General features: G+C 44.9%; 1 protein-coding gene across 2 annotated transcripts in view; it reads left to right on the top strand.

Annotated features, from left to right (window-relative positions):
- LOC110521389 (sodium- and chloride-dependent GABA transporter 2) overlaps positions 1-14180 on the top strand; it is a 57404-nt gene that overhangs the window by 20314 nt on the left and 22910 nt on the right. For both annotated transcript variants that reach the window (XM_021598919.2, XM_021598918.2), the window contains exons 3-7: positions 4846-4980; positions 5658-5798; positions 6263-6347; positions 6664-6796; positions 7604-7738. In XM_021598919.2, coding sequence (XP_021454594.1) covers positions 4846-4980; positions 5658-5798; positions 6263-6347; positions 6664-6796; positions 7604-7738 — 629 coding nt within the window. The remainder of the gene's footprint in view (positions 1-4845; positions 4981-5657; positions 5799-6262; positions 6348-6663; positions 6797-7603; positions 7739-14180) is intronic.

The following is a 14180-nucleotide window of genomic DNA, read 5'->3' as shown; positions in this document are numbered from 1 at the left end:
GGAAGGCCATGAATTCTGAAAACATTCTCGATGATGATTTGTGCCGTCTCTTTAGCAGAAGGAAGCTTAGCAAGGGGAATGAAATGAGCCGCCTTAGAGAACCTATCGACAACCGTAAGAATAACAGTCTTCCCCGCTGACGAAGGCAGTCCGGTGACAAAATCTAAGGCGATGTGAGACCACGGTCGAGAGGGAATGGGAAGCAGCCTGAGACGGCCGGCAGGAGGGGAGTTACCGGACTTAGTCTGCGCGCAGACCGAACAACCAGCCACGAAACGACGCGTGTCATGCTCCCGGGTGGGCCACCAAAAACGCTGGCGAATGGAAGCAAGCGTACCCCGAACGCCAGGGTGGCCGGCTAACTTGGCAGAGTGAGCCCACTGAAGAACGGCCAGACGAGTAGGAACGGGAACGAAAAGAAGGTTCCTAGGACAAGCGCGCGGCGACGGAGTGTGAGTGAGCACTTGCTTTACCTGCCTCTCAATTCCCCAGACAGTCAACCCGACAACACGCCCCTCAGGGAGAATCCCCTCGGGGTCAGTGGAGGCTACTGAAGAACTGAAGAGACGAGATAAAGCATCAGGCTTGGTGTTCTTAGAGCCCGGACGATAAGAAATCACGAACTCGAAACGAGCGAAAAACAGCGCCCAACGCGCCTGACGCGCATTAAGTCGTTTGGCAGAACGGATGTACTCAAGGTTCCTATGGTCAGTCCAAACGACAAAAGGAACGGTCGCCCCCTCCAACCACTGTCGCCATTCGCCTAGGGCTAACCGGATGGCGAGCAGTTCGCGGTTTCCCACATCATAGTTACGTTCCGACGGCGACAGGCGATGAGAAAAATACGCGCATGGGTGGACCTTGTCGTCAGAGAGGGAGCGCTGAGAAAGAATGGCTCCCACGCCCACCTCTGACGCGTCAACCTCGACAACGAACTGTCTAGAGACGTCAGGTGTAACAAGGATAGGAGCGGATGTAAAACGATTCTTGAGGAGATCAAAAGCTCCCTGGGCGGAAACGGACCACTTAAAGCACGTCTTGACAGAAGTAAGGGCTGTGAGAGGAGCTGCCACCTGACCGAAATTACGGATGAAACGACGATAGAAGTTCGCGAAGCCGAGAAAGCGCTGCAGCTCGACGCGTGACTTAGGGGCGGGCCAATCAATGACAGCTTGGACCTTAGCGGGATCCATCTTAATGCCTTCAGCGGAAATAACAGAACCGAGAAATGTGACGGAGGAGGCAAGAAAAGTGCACTTCTCAGCCTTCACAAAAAGACAATTCTCTAAAAGGCGCTGGAGGACACGTCGAACGTGCTGAACATGAATCTGGAGTGACGGTGAAAAAATCAGGATATCGTCAAGGTAAACGAAAACAAAGATGTTCAGCATGTCTCTCAGGACATCATTGACTAATGCCTGAAAGACAGCTGGAGCGTTAGCGAGGCCGAAAGGAAGAACCCGGTATTCAAAGTGCCCTAACGGAGTGTTAAACGCCGTCTTCCACTCGTCCCCCTCCCTGATGCGCACGAGATGGTAAGCGTTACGAAGGTCCAACTTAGTGAAAAACCTGGCTCCCTGCAGGATCTCGAAGGCTGAAGACATAAGAGGAAGCGGATAACGATTCTTCACTGTTATGTCATTCAGCCCTCGATAATCTATGCAGGGGCGCAGAGACCCGTCCTTCTTCTTGACAAAAAAAAACCCCGCTCCGGCGGGAGAGGAGGAGGGGACTATGGTACCGGCGTCAAGAGCTACAGACAAATAATCCTCGAGAGCCTTACGTTCGGGAGCCGACAGAGAGTATAGTCTACCCCGGGGGGGAGTGGTTCCCGGAAGGAGATCAATACTACAATCATACGACCGGTGTGGAGGAAGAGAGGTGGCCCTGGACAGACTGAACACCGTGCGCAGATCGTGATATTCCTCCGGCACCCCTGTCAAATCACCAGGCTCCTCCTGTGAAGAAGAGACAGAGGAAACAGGAGGGATAGCAGACATTAAACATTTCACATGACAAGAGACGTTCCAGGAGAGGATAGAATTACTAGACCAATTAATGGAAGGATTATGACAAACTAGCCAGGGATGGCCCAAAACAACAGGTGTAAAAGGTGAACGAAAAATTAAAAAAGAAATGGTTTCGCTATGATTACCAGAAACAGTGAGGGTTAAAGGTAGCGTCTCACGCTGAATCCTGGGGAGAGGACTACCATCCAGGGCGAACAAGGCCGTGGACTCCCTTAACTGTCTGAGAGGAATGTCATGTTCCCGAGCCCAGGTCTCGTCCATAAAACAGCCCTCCGCCCCAGAGTCTATTAAGGCACTGCAGGAAGCTGACGAACCGGTCCAGCGTAGATGGACCGACAAGGTAGTGCAGGATCTTGAAGGAGAGACAGGAGTAGTAGCGCTCACCAGTAGCCCTCCGCTTACTGATGAGCTCTGGCTTTTACTGGACAGGAAGTGACAAAATGACCAGCAGAACCGCAATAGAGACAGAGGCGGTTGGTGATTCTCCGTTCCCTCTCCTTAGTCGAGATGCGGATACCTCCCAGCTGCATAGGCTCAGCTCCCGAGCCGGCAGAGGAAGATGGTAGTGATGCGGAGAGGGGGGCAACGGAGAACGCGAGCTCCTTTCCACGAGCTCGGTGACGAAGATCAACCCGTCGCTCAATGCGAATAGCGAGTTCAATCAAGGAATCCACGCTGGAAGGAACCTCCCGGGAGAGAATCTCATCCTTTACCTCTGCGCGGAGACCCTCCAGAAGACGAGCGAGCAAAGCCGGCTCGTTCCAGCCACTGGAGGCAGCAAGAGTGCGAAACTCAATAGAGTAGTCTGTTATGGATCGATTGCCTTGACATAGGGAAGACAGGGCCCTGGAAGCCTCCTCCCCAAAAACAGATCGATCAAAAACCCGTATCATCTCCTCCTTAAAGTCCTGATACTGGTTAGTACACTCAGCCCTTGCCTCCCAGATTGCCGTGCCCCACTCACGAGCCCGTCCAGTAAGGAGAGATATGACGTAGGCGACACGAGCAGTGCTCCTGGCGTAAGTGTTGGGCTGGAGAGAAAACACAATATCACACTGGGTGAGGAACAAGCGGCATTCAGTGGGCTCCCCAGAGTAACACGGCGGGTTATTGATTCTGGGCTCCGGAGATTCGAAAGCCCTGGAAGTGGCCGGTGGATCGAGGCGGAGATGGTGAACCTGTTCTGTGAGGTTGGAGACTTGGGTGGCCAGGGTCTCAACGGCATGTCGAGCAGCAGACAATTCCTGCTCGTGTCTGCCTAGCATCGCTCCCTGGATCTCGACGGCTGAGTGGAGAGGATCCGAAGTCGCTGGGTCCATTCTTGGTCGGATTCTTCTGTCAGGTGCGTGAATGAGGACCCAAAAGCGAATTAACAAACAGAGTTTCTTTAATGATGAACACACGTGGGCTCAGATGGACAGGTAGATTCCGACAGGACAGGACAAGGTTGCAGCAAACACGATGATAGTCTGGTTCAGGCATGAGACACACAAACAAGAATCCGACAAAGACAGGAGCAGAAACAGAGAGAGATATAGGGACCTAATCAGAGGGAAAAAGGGAACAGGTGGGAAAAGGGGTGAATGAGGTAGTCAGAGAAGACAAGGAACAGCTGGGGGAAAGAGGGACAGAAACGGTAACCTAGTACGACCAGCAGAGGGAGACAGGGTGAAAGGAAAGGACAGAAACAAGACACAACAAGACAATACATGACACATTGGATCATTCAGAGATCCTCACTGAACTTCTGGAGAGAGTTTGCTGCACTGAAAGTAAAGGGGCTGAATAATTTTGCACGCCCAATTTTTCAGTTTTTGATTTGTTAAAAAAGTTTGAAATATCCAATAAATGTCGTTCCACTTCATGATTGTTTCCCACTTGTTGTTGATTCTTCACAAAAAAATACAGTTTTATATCTTTATGTTTGAAGCCTGAAATGTGGCAAAAGGTCGCAAAGTTCAAGGGGGCCGAATACTTTCGCAAGGCACTGTATCCCACAATATTATGGAGGTACCAATTAAAACCAGCTTTTCAGAATGACAGGGTTGATGTCTTTTAAATTGGTCGTTTTAAAAGAGGTTGAGTAGACGAACGGGGGGGGGGGGGGTGCCTAAGGTAGTTCTGGGTTTCTTAAACTTCATTGTTTTTATGTCTTATGTCTAACCCCCATTTCGCATATCTTGGTAAAATGTTATCGTAATAGCATTGTAACAGCAAGCTCGCCATTGTCCAAATGATTTACATTATTATACAAATGACAGTAATTTGATCAACATTGTCAAATCATTTGTGCATAAGGTAGTTCTGGGTTTCTTAAACTTCATTGTTTTTATGTATTATGTCTAACCCCCATTTCTCATATCTTGGTAAAATGTTATCGTAATAGCATTGTAACAGCAAGCTCGCCATTGTCCAAATGATTTACATTATTATACAAATGACAGTAATTTGATCAACATTGTCAAATCATTTGGAAAATAAATAAACTTAATACACACAGTTCACAAAGTTACTCCTCATTCTTCTGGAGAATGTTCTCCAAATTGGGGTCTTCTGTTTACCATTAATTGTAACGGAAGTTGTGCTGCAAGATCTGTGGATATCCTACCCGGCAAAGGAAATGTGGGATGCTGACTTTAAAACTGGCCAAATCAAGGAATAGCATTTTAGAGTACCTTTGGGACATCCAACCTTGAAATGTTGCCTCAAAAAGCATCATCCTTGTTGATTGCATATGTCATCTGACCTCATATCAAAATGGTGCTCGAGTCGACACCTTGATAACTTCTCTCCTCTCCCCTTCTCCTCCCAACAGGTGCTTTCTTCATCCCCTACCTGATCTTCCTCTTCACGTGTGGAATCCCAGTATTCTTCCTGGAGACAGCTCTTGGACAGTACACCAGCGAGGGAGGTGTCACCTGTTGGAGGAAGATCACTCCACTGTTTGAAGGTGATCCTCCACTAATGTCTACTGTCTATGAAGCAATGCCTTTCTTGCTCATTTGGATGTTCCTGTGAAACTACTGGCTTTTTGGTTATAGTACAGTTACAAAACATTTTGTCAGAACTATATTTTGTTTAATGTGCACTGCATTTGAATGTGTTTCATGGACAGGATTAAAGGGAAAAATCCGCTCAAAAATGATCACGTTGCTTCTTGAAAGAGCAACACATTTTGGGACTATATCAACAGTGGACTAATTATAAAAAATACCAAAATATAGTTTTTTTGTGGATTTTACCTCTATCTACAGCCATGTCTACTACTTGTCTGCATAACGGAATTGAATAAGAGAGACAGTATGAGAACTTTTTGCGTTAGTGCGTGTGTGTTTGTGCATGCTTGTCTGCCAGTATGTAGTAGGAGGGGGTTGATGTAATGGTTGGCATGCCACTGACACTGGCACACTTCCAAGTATCCAACACTTTCATCATTCAATTGGCCCCTAATAAGGACAATATAACTGTAGACATTCACGCAGGAGCCAGAGAGGCTACCGGATGGGAAATGGTGGAGTCGGCAATGTGAATGAAGACATGGTTTTCATGCGTGTTGTTGTATTCAACATTGAAAGGCATTGTCATAGCCAACCACAATGCTCCACTTGTCCTTGGTCCCCGCTGCAGGAGTGGGCTACGCCACACAAGTCATCGTGGCTCTGTTGAACTTCTATTACATCATCGTCCTGGCCTGGGCCATCTTCTACCTGTCCTACTCCTTCACCTGGGACCTGCCCTGGGCCTCCTGCAACAACACATGGAACACAGGTCAGAGATCCACCATAGGCTCAGTGGACGTTTTCCTTATTCAATCTTGTCAAAGCTCTTCCTCAAGGGCAGAAGGAATATGATTGGTTGGAGGAAATGGCTCCATGGAAATGTTGCTGGTTCAAATGTTACCCAACCCCTAACCCTAACTAATTGAGATTACTTTAACTGAACCAATCATATTTATTGCCTAAACATTCACATTGTTTCTGCCCTCGAGACACGATCGAATGAGGAAAACTCCAGTATGCCACCATATACAGAGAGAGGTTGAGCAGAAACATACAGGACTACACTCAATTATTAATCGAATGTATTTATAAAGGCCTTTTTACATCAGCAGTTGGTGGTGTCCTGTGTAAGTCTTACCTAACGTTAGAATATGGTTGGGTTCCCAAGAGAAACCATATAGCTGGTGTCCTCACTGAGCTTGTGCAAACTTGTTGTGCATTTCTGTTCTCAAGATTCTTGCATGGAGTTCCAGAGGAGGAATGACTCTTTCAATCAGCCACGTCTGAACGCCACGTCTCCTGTCATTGAGTTCTGGGAGTAAGTACTAAGAGTCTATTGTTTCTCCATCTCCTTAAGGAGCCTGGGTGGCCTACTGTTTATTCCTCAGCCAACTGGCCGTTGTCTTGCCAACTGGTGTTGCACTGCTGAATACAAAAACACGATGGCTTGAAGATACTCTTCTTTATGGGTGATTTTAAGGGTTGTGGTGTCCTTACAGATACCTCCATAATGTACATGTTTGCTCTGTAATTTCAGAGCTTACTAATCATGTTTGGTTATCTGTAAATAGCAATCACACATGTATGCACTTATCTCACGTTATCTATTCCCTTGTGTGTTTGGGATTTTGTAGGCGGAGGGTTCTGCGTATCTCCTCTGGCATAGACAATATAGGATCTCTCAACTGGGACCTGGTTCTGTGTCTGGCCATAGCCTGGATACTGGTTTACTTCTGTATTTGGAAGGGAGTAAAGTCCACTGGCAAGGTACTCTACATTCTGTCTCTGTGAGCCTCCCTAATACAGTTCCTCACCAGGAAGAACCTCTGAGCCCTATCCTGATTGATTGAGTGATTTTATTTGGCAGTTTAAGAAATACAATGATTTATTTCCATTGTGGTCCCTTAAAGTGCATGGTGCAATAAATGAAATAGAAACAGACATGAAAATGGTTCTACCGTTCAGTCATCAGAAATCTTTGGACATACGTTTAAAAATAGGTTTTGGTTGTTGTGGTAGTTTATTCCACTTAACAGCACCGGTATATAGAAAGGTACCGGAAAGGCTCTTACATTTGAAGAAGTCAATAGCATAGTCTCTGGCAATGAATAGGACCAAGAGTTGCTCCTGGTCTGATCACTTGTTCAGGACATATTCTGAGTATTTATACGCATTTCTCAACGTTGCTTAACACCTTTGGACAGCCAAGTACTCTAGGTATGTGGTCCTGTTGAAGTCTGGCAGATAACGTGATACAGTAGCTGAGATGACTACACTCTTAGAAAAAAGGGTTCCAAAATAGTTATTTGGCTGTCCCCATAGGAGAACCCTTTTTGGTTCCAGGTAGGGTTCTCCCTATGTTGACAGCAGAAAAACCCTTTTACGTTCTAGATAGCTCTTTTATTTAGCGTGTGTGGTAGAGACCATTCAATGACTCTTTTGCTTCTTATTATGAATAGACTTAACCCACTGTGTTGTACATTGCTATCTGTGATTCTTGGTGCTGTACTGTTTTGCACTGTGCATACCGTAGCCGTTTGTATGTACAGTACAACCCTAACCCTGTTCCCTCAGGTGGTGTATTTTACAGCTACCTTCCCCTACATCATGCTGTGTATCCTGCTCATCAGAGGGGTCACCCTACCGGGAGCCTTCATAGGAATCAAATTCTACCTCTACCCAGACCTGAGCCGCCTGTCCGACCCACAGGTACGCACACACAAACACACACGCACACATCCCGACCATCACATCTGTGGGAAGTGGAAAAACCCCACAGTGTGTGTGGACAGTGGTTGACACGATGACCCTATAGACTGACTGACCCAGCGCTCCTCTGACCTCTGCCTGTCAGAAATAGAACACCTCACAGTCACACCTCTTGTGGATTCCCCAAGGTTACTATAGTTACTGTAGAACTGTGTACCAGTACATATAACTTGGACAATGAATGATTAACTTCGTTAGTTGAGAGAGTAATACTAATATGAAAGTGATTATTATACTTTGATTAGGGGGAGTGGTGCTTTGGGAGTGATGTAGGATTGTCCTCCAACCCCTTGGAAGCTAGCGCAATATCACCAAGAATGTTATAGAGCTGGATGATTAACAAATAAAACCTTGTCTGGTCAAGAGAGCAGAACATGACATGGGAAAAACCAGGAGGATGTTGTCTTTCAAACTAATGCCGTGCCAGAGAATGACCGAATCTGTAAAGTTGCCAGTCCCTAGAAATATTTGACGAGTGAGAGGATCTGGAGAGAAGAATACAGGTGTGCCAAGCTTGTAGTGCCATACCCAAGGAGAATTGAGGCCATAATCGATGCCAAAGGTTCTTCAACAAAGTACTGAGTAAAGAGTGAATACTTTAAAAAAAAATAGGCAAACATTCTAAAAACCTGTTTTTGCCTTGTCATTATGGGGTATTGTGTGTAGAATGATGAGGAGGGAAAATGATTTCATCCATTTTAGAATAAGGCTGTAACATAACAAAATGTGAAAAAAGTCCAGGGGTCTGAATACTTTACAAATGCACTGTATACACTACCGGTCAAATGTTTTAGAACACCTACTCATTCAAGGGTTTCTTTATTTTTGCTATTTTCTACATTGTCAAATAATAGTGAAGACATCAAAACTATGGGTACAGTGTCCAGAAACAGGCAAGGGTCAAAACCGGGAAGACTATCAAAAAGAGAATAGCAAAAGGAGAACAGGAAAAACACGCTGGTTGACTTGACTAACATATAAGACGAACTGGCACAGAGAGAAACGAAACACCGGGATAAATACACTGGGGAAAATAAGCAACACCTGGAGGGGGTGGAGACAATCACAGGAACAGGTGAAACAGATCAGGGCGTGACAGTAACCGAAAAAGAGTTAAACAAAAGATTCTTCAAATAGCCACCCTTTGCCTTGATGACAGCTTTGAACACTCTTGGCATTCTCTCAACCAGGAATGTATTTCAATTAACGTGTGTGCCTTGTTAAAAATGAATTTGTGGAATTTATTTCCTTCTTAATGCGTTTGAACCTATCAATTGTGTTGTGACAAGGAAGATACAGAAGATAGCCCTATTTGGTAAAATACCAAGTCCATATCATGGCAAGAACAGCTCAAATTAGCAAAGAGAAAAGACAGTCCATCACTACTTTACGACATGGTCAGGCAATAAGGAATATTTCAAGAACTTTGAAGTTTCTTCAAGTGCAGTCGCAAAAACCTTCAAGTGCTATGATGAAACTGGCTCTCATGAGGACTGCCACGGGAATTGAAGACCCAGAGTTACCTCTGCTGCAGAAGATAAGTTAATTCGAGTTTCCAGCCTCAAAAGTTGCAGCCCAAATAAATGCTTCAGAGTTCAACAGACACATCTCAACATCAACTGTTCAGATAAGACTGTGTGAATCAGGCCTTCGTGGTCGAATTGCTGCAAAGAAACCACTACTAAAGGACACCAATAAGAAGAAGAGACTTGCTTGGGAAATTTGTCCTTTGGTGTGGAGTACAAATTTGAGATTTTTAGTTCCCACCGCCGTGTCTTTCTGAGACAAGGTGTGGGAGAGCGGATGATCTCTGCATGTGTATTTCCCACTGTAAAGCATGGAGGAGGTGGTATGGTGTGGAGGTGCTTTGCTGGTGACACTGTCTGTGATTTATTTAGAATTGAATGCACACTTAACCAGCATGGCTACCATAGCATTCGGCAGCGATACTCCATCCCATCTGGTTTGGGCTTAGTGGAACTATCGTCTGTTTTTCAACAGGACAATGACCCAACACACCTCCAGGCTGTGTAAGGGCTATTTTACAAAGAAGGAGAGTGATGGAGTGCTGCATCAGATGACCTGGCCTCCACAATCCCCCGACCTCAACCAAATTGAGATGGTTTGGGATGAGTCGGACCGCAGAGTGAAGGAAAAGCAGCCAACAAGTGCTCAGTATATGTGGGAATTCCTTCAAGACTGTTGGAAAAGCATTCCAGGTGAAACTGGTTGAGAGAATGCCAAGAGTATGCAAAGCTGTTATCAAGGCAAAGGGTGGCTATTTGAAGAAACTCATATAAAATATATTTTGATTTGTTTAACACTAAGAAGTTTGGAAACACTAAGAAGTTTGTGGAAATGTGAAATTAACATAGAATAATATAACACATTACATCTGGTAAAAGATAATACGAAGAAAAAACATTTAGTTTCCTATTTTTTATTTTATTTTACATCATCTTTGAAATGCAAGAGAAAGGCCTATTTAGGTTTTGGCCACTAGATGGTAGCAGTGTATGTGCAAAGTTTTAGACGGAGCCAATTAACCATTGCATTACTGTTCAAAATATTGTATCAAGTCTGCCCAAATGTGCCTAATTGGTTAATTGATACATTTTCAAGTACATAACTGTGCACTCTCCTCAAACAATAACATGGTCTTTTTTCACTGTAATAGCTACGGTATATTGAACAGCGCAATTTAAGCTTTCTGACAATATAAGACATGTCTATGTCCTGGGAAATGTTCTTGTTGCTTACAACATCATGCTAATCACATTAGCTCAACCATCCTGTGCAGGACACCGCTCCCTAAAGGCCGACATTTGTTTATTTTCAGTTAAATCTGGTCGTTTCAATTCAAATGTGACTAGTTACATTCTCCATTCTCTTTTTTATATTATATCCTGGCTTTTATTTATGATTATTTTTGTTGTAGCCCGTTCTCCAGTTCACAGTGCTGTATGGGTTTTGACTGACAGCTGTTATAAACTTCAGCACATTGGCACAACAAGAAGATGCCCCCACCTCTCCCGCTAATTGGGGTACTTTTGCACATTTGTTGTTGTGAGTGAGGGAAATGCTGTATATCGAGATGTCACCAAATGCTTCTTTCTATTGTTGTTATCTATTCGGTAACATTCCATAATCATTCATTCATTCAGAAGGAGTGCTCACTTATGTCCTCACTCAGATGACTGACCGGCCACATCTATCCGTAGCCTAAACTGAATTTTCACACCTAGCCAAGCTATTAGACGATCCTTTTGTAAGTTATTGGAGGTGTGAATGTTTCTGTCCAAGAGTCTCTCTTCTGTCCAAGAGCCTCTCTTCTCTCGCACTATAGAGTCCTGCATGGGCCAAAAAAATCAGCTGGTGGGTGGTCCCAGAGTTGAGAGAGAACTTGGGTATTGACGCAATTGCACTTGATGCAGGCCATAGGTCATTCGCAGGCCATGGGACATTCGCAGGCCATGGGTCATTCGCAGGCCATGGGTCATTCGCAGGCCATGGGCCATCTGCAGTCCATAGGTCATCCGCAGGCCATGGGCCATCCGCAGGCCATGGGCCATCCGCAGTCCATAGGTCATCCGCAGGCCATAGGCCTAAACTGGTGCGGCTGGTAAAAGTTTCAGTAGGCTTATACTCAATATGTAGGATTTTTGCAGCCTATATTCGATTCCAGGAATTGTTTTTTAAGTTACAATTAAATTATGGTGTTATCTAAACTATATTGAATGTAATATCTTGTTTTGTTATGTCGGCTATGGGCTTTCTGTAGGTGAAGGCTCTTTCAAAGTCATTTGAGTTGTCAATATGCCGCATTGCATTGTGAAAATAAAAATAAATCATTCTTAATTCATGGCATGATTTCTTTTATTCAGTCATCCAGGAAATAGGAATAATAGTCTACTGTCTAGAGTCATAAAAACAATTAGGCTAAATAAATTGATGTTATTTTGTTGGGTAATGGATCATCTCACGGAACTCATAAGAAGCGTCTTCTCTGTTCAACATAATTATTCATTCAGAATGTTAAACCCATAGGCCCGCTGTAAATTAAATTAGATTACCAGGTTCATTTTTCATTCGATTTTACTACCTACAGTATAGGGGGGGTAGCCTATTATAGTCTTTAAATGCTTGTACTTGTCATTGTTGAGGAAATACGAGTGCTGTAGACTAGACAACGATTTTTTTAAACAACAAGCAAGACTCACATGATATTCTCCAAACACCTGGCAGGGCCGAAATCCCAGTTATTCGCAAGAGGAAGCGACGCAGTACAGAGGACGAAGAGCCGGATGCCTTGTCAGGACCCGCAGAAGGCGAGTAGGAAAGCTGCCGTTACCGTCAATATTACTCGCCAACGTGCAATCATTGGGGAAAAAATAGACGAGGTACAATCACGAATATCCTACCAACGGGACATCAAAACTGTAATATCCTATGTTTCATGGAATCGTGGCTGAATGACGACATGGATATTCAGCTAGCGGGATATACTCTGCACCGGCAGGATAGAACAGCACACACCGGTAAAACGAGGGGGGGGGGGGGGGGGTCTGTGCACATTTGTAAACAACAGCTGGTGCACAAAATCTAAAGAAGTTTCTAGATTTTGCTCGCCTGAAGTAGAGTATATTGTGATAAATTGCAGGCCACACTACTTGCCTAGAGAGTCCTCAGCTATACTTTTCGTGGCTGTTTATTTATCACCACAAACAGATGCTGGCACTAAGACCACACAATTTTATTTGTCACATGCGCCTAATACAACAGGTGTAGAATTTACAGTGAACTGCTTACTTACAAGCCCTTAACCAACAAAGCTTTAAGAAGTTTTAAGAAAAATAATTGTTTAAGTAAAATATAGGTAAGTAAAACATAGAAAATAAAAGTTAAAAAAAAGTTAACAGCAGGAGTAAAATAACAATAGTGAGGCTATATACAGGGGGTACCGGTACAGAGTCAATGTGCGGGGGCACTGGGTAGTTCAGGTAATTGAGGTAAAATGTACATGTAGGTAGAGTTAAAGTGACTATGCATAGATAATAAATAGAGAATAGCAGCAGCATAAAAGAGGGGTCTGGGTAGCCCTTTGATTAGCTGTTCAGCAGTCCTATGGCGTGGGGTGTTTAAAGCTGTTCTACATAAGTCATTTTTGTTGTAGACTCACCGCTGCAAACCAAGAGTATTGCTCGTAGGAGTGTAAATTACTTGGCTGTAAAATCACGACTGAAACCCATTTTTAACCTTTATTTATCTTAGTCAGTTAAGAACAAATTCTTGTTTACTTTTGGACCTAAACTTGGCACTCCAGTACCGCTTGCCGTACGGTAGCAGAGAGATCCGTCTATGACTAGGGTGGCTAGAGTCTTTGACTAGGGTGTCTGGGCCTTCCCCTGACACCACCTGGTAAAGAGATCCAGGATGGCCGGAAGCTTGGCCCCAGTGATGTACTGGGCCGTACGCTCTACCCTCTGTAGTGCCTTGCGGTCGTAGGCCGAGCAGTTGCAATACCAGGCAGCTAATCTGAAAACAAGGCTCCCTAAACCTTATCAGCATATCGAATACGCGACCCGGAATGGCAGCATTCTGGATCATTGCTACTCTAACTTCCGCGACGCATACAAAGCCCTCCCTCCCCCTCCTTTCGGCAAATCTGACCACGACTCCATTTTGTTGCTCCCAGCCTATAGACAGAAACTAAAACAGGAAACGCCCGTGCTCAGGTCTGGCCAACGTTGGTCCGACCAATCTGATTCCACGCTTCAAGATTGCTTTGATCACGTGGACTGAGATATGTTCCGGAAAGCCTCATACAACAACATTGACGTATACGCTGATTCGGTGAGCGAGTTTTTTAGCAAGCGCATCGGTGATGTTGTGACTATTAAAACCTTCCCCAACCAGAAACTGTAGATTGATGGCAGCATTCACACAAAAATGAAACAAACCACTGCTTTTTATTCATGACAAGGCGACTGGAAACATGACCGAATACTGACATTGTAGCTATTCCCTCCGCAAGGCAATCAAACAAGCTAAGCATCAGTATAGAGATAAAGTAGAGTCGCAATTCAACGGCTCAGACACGAGACCTATATGGCAGGGTCTACATCACGGATTACGTATTACAGAAAGAAAATCATCCCCGTCGCGGACACCGATGTCTTGTTCCCAGACAAACTAAACAACTTCTTTGCTCGCTTTGAGGACAATACAGTGCCACTGACATGGCCCGCTACCAAAACCTGCGGGCTCTCCTTCACCGCAGCCAATGTGAGTAAAACATTTAACCTGGTAACCCTCGCAAGGCTGCCGGCCCAGACGGCATCCCTAGCCGCGTCCTCAGAGCATGCGCAGACCAGCTGGCTGG

This window comes from Oncorhynchus mykiss, chromosome 30, assembly GCF_013265735.2.
Source record: "Oncorhynchus mykiss isolate Arlee chromosome 30, USDA_OmykA_1.1, whole genome shotgun sequence".
NCBI classification, from domain to species: domain Eukaryota; kingdom Metazoa; phylum Chordata; class Actinopteri; order Salmoniformes; family Salmonidae; genus Oncorhynchus; species Oncorhynchus mykiss.
This window is presented reverse-complemented; position numbering and strand designations above follow the sequence as displayed.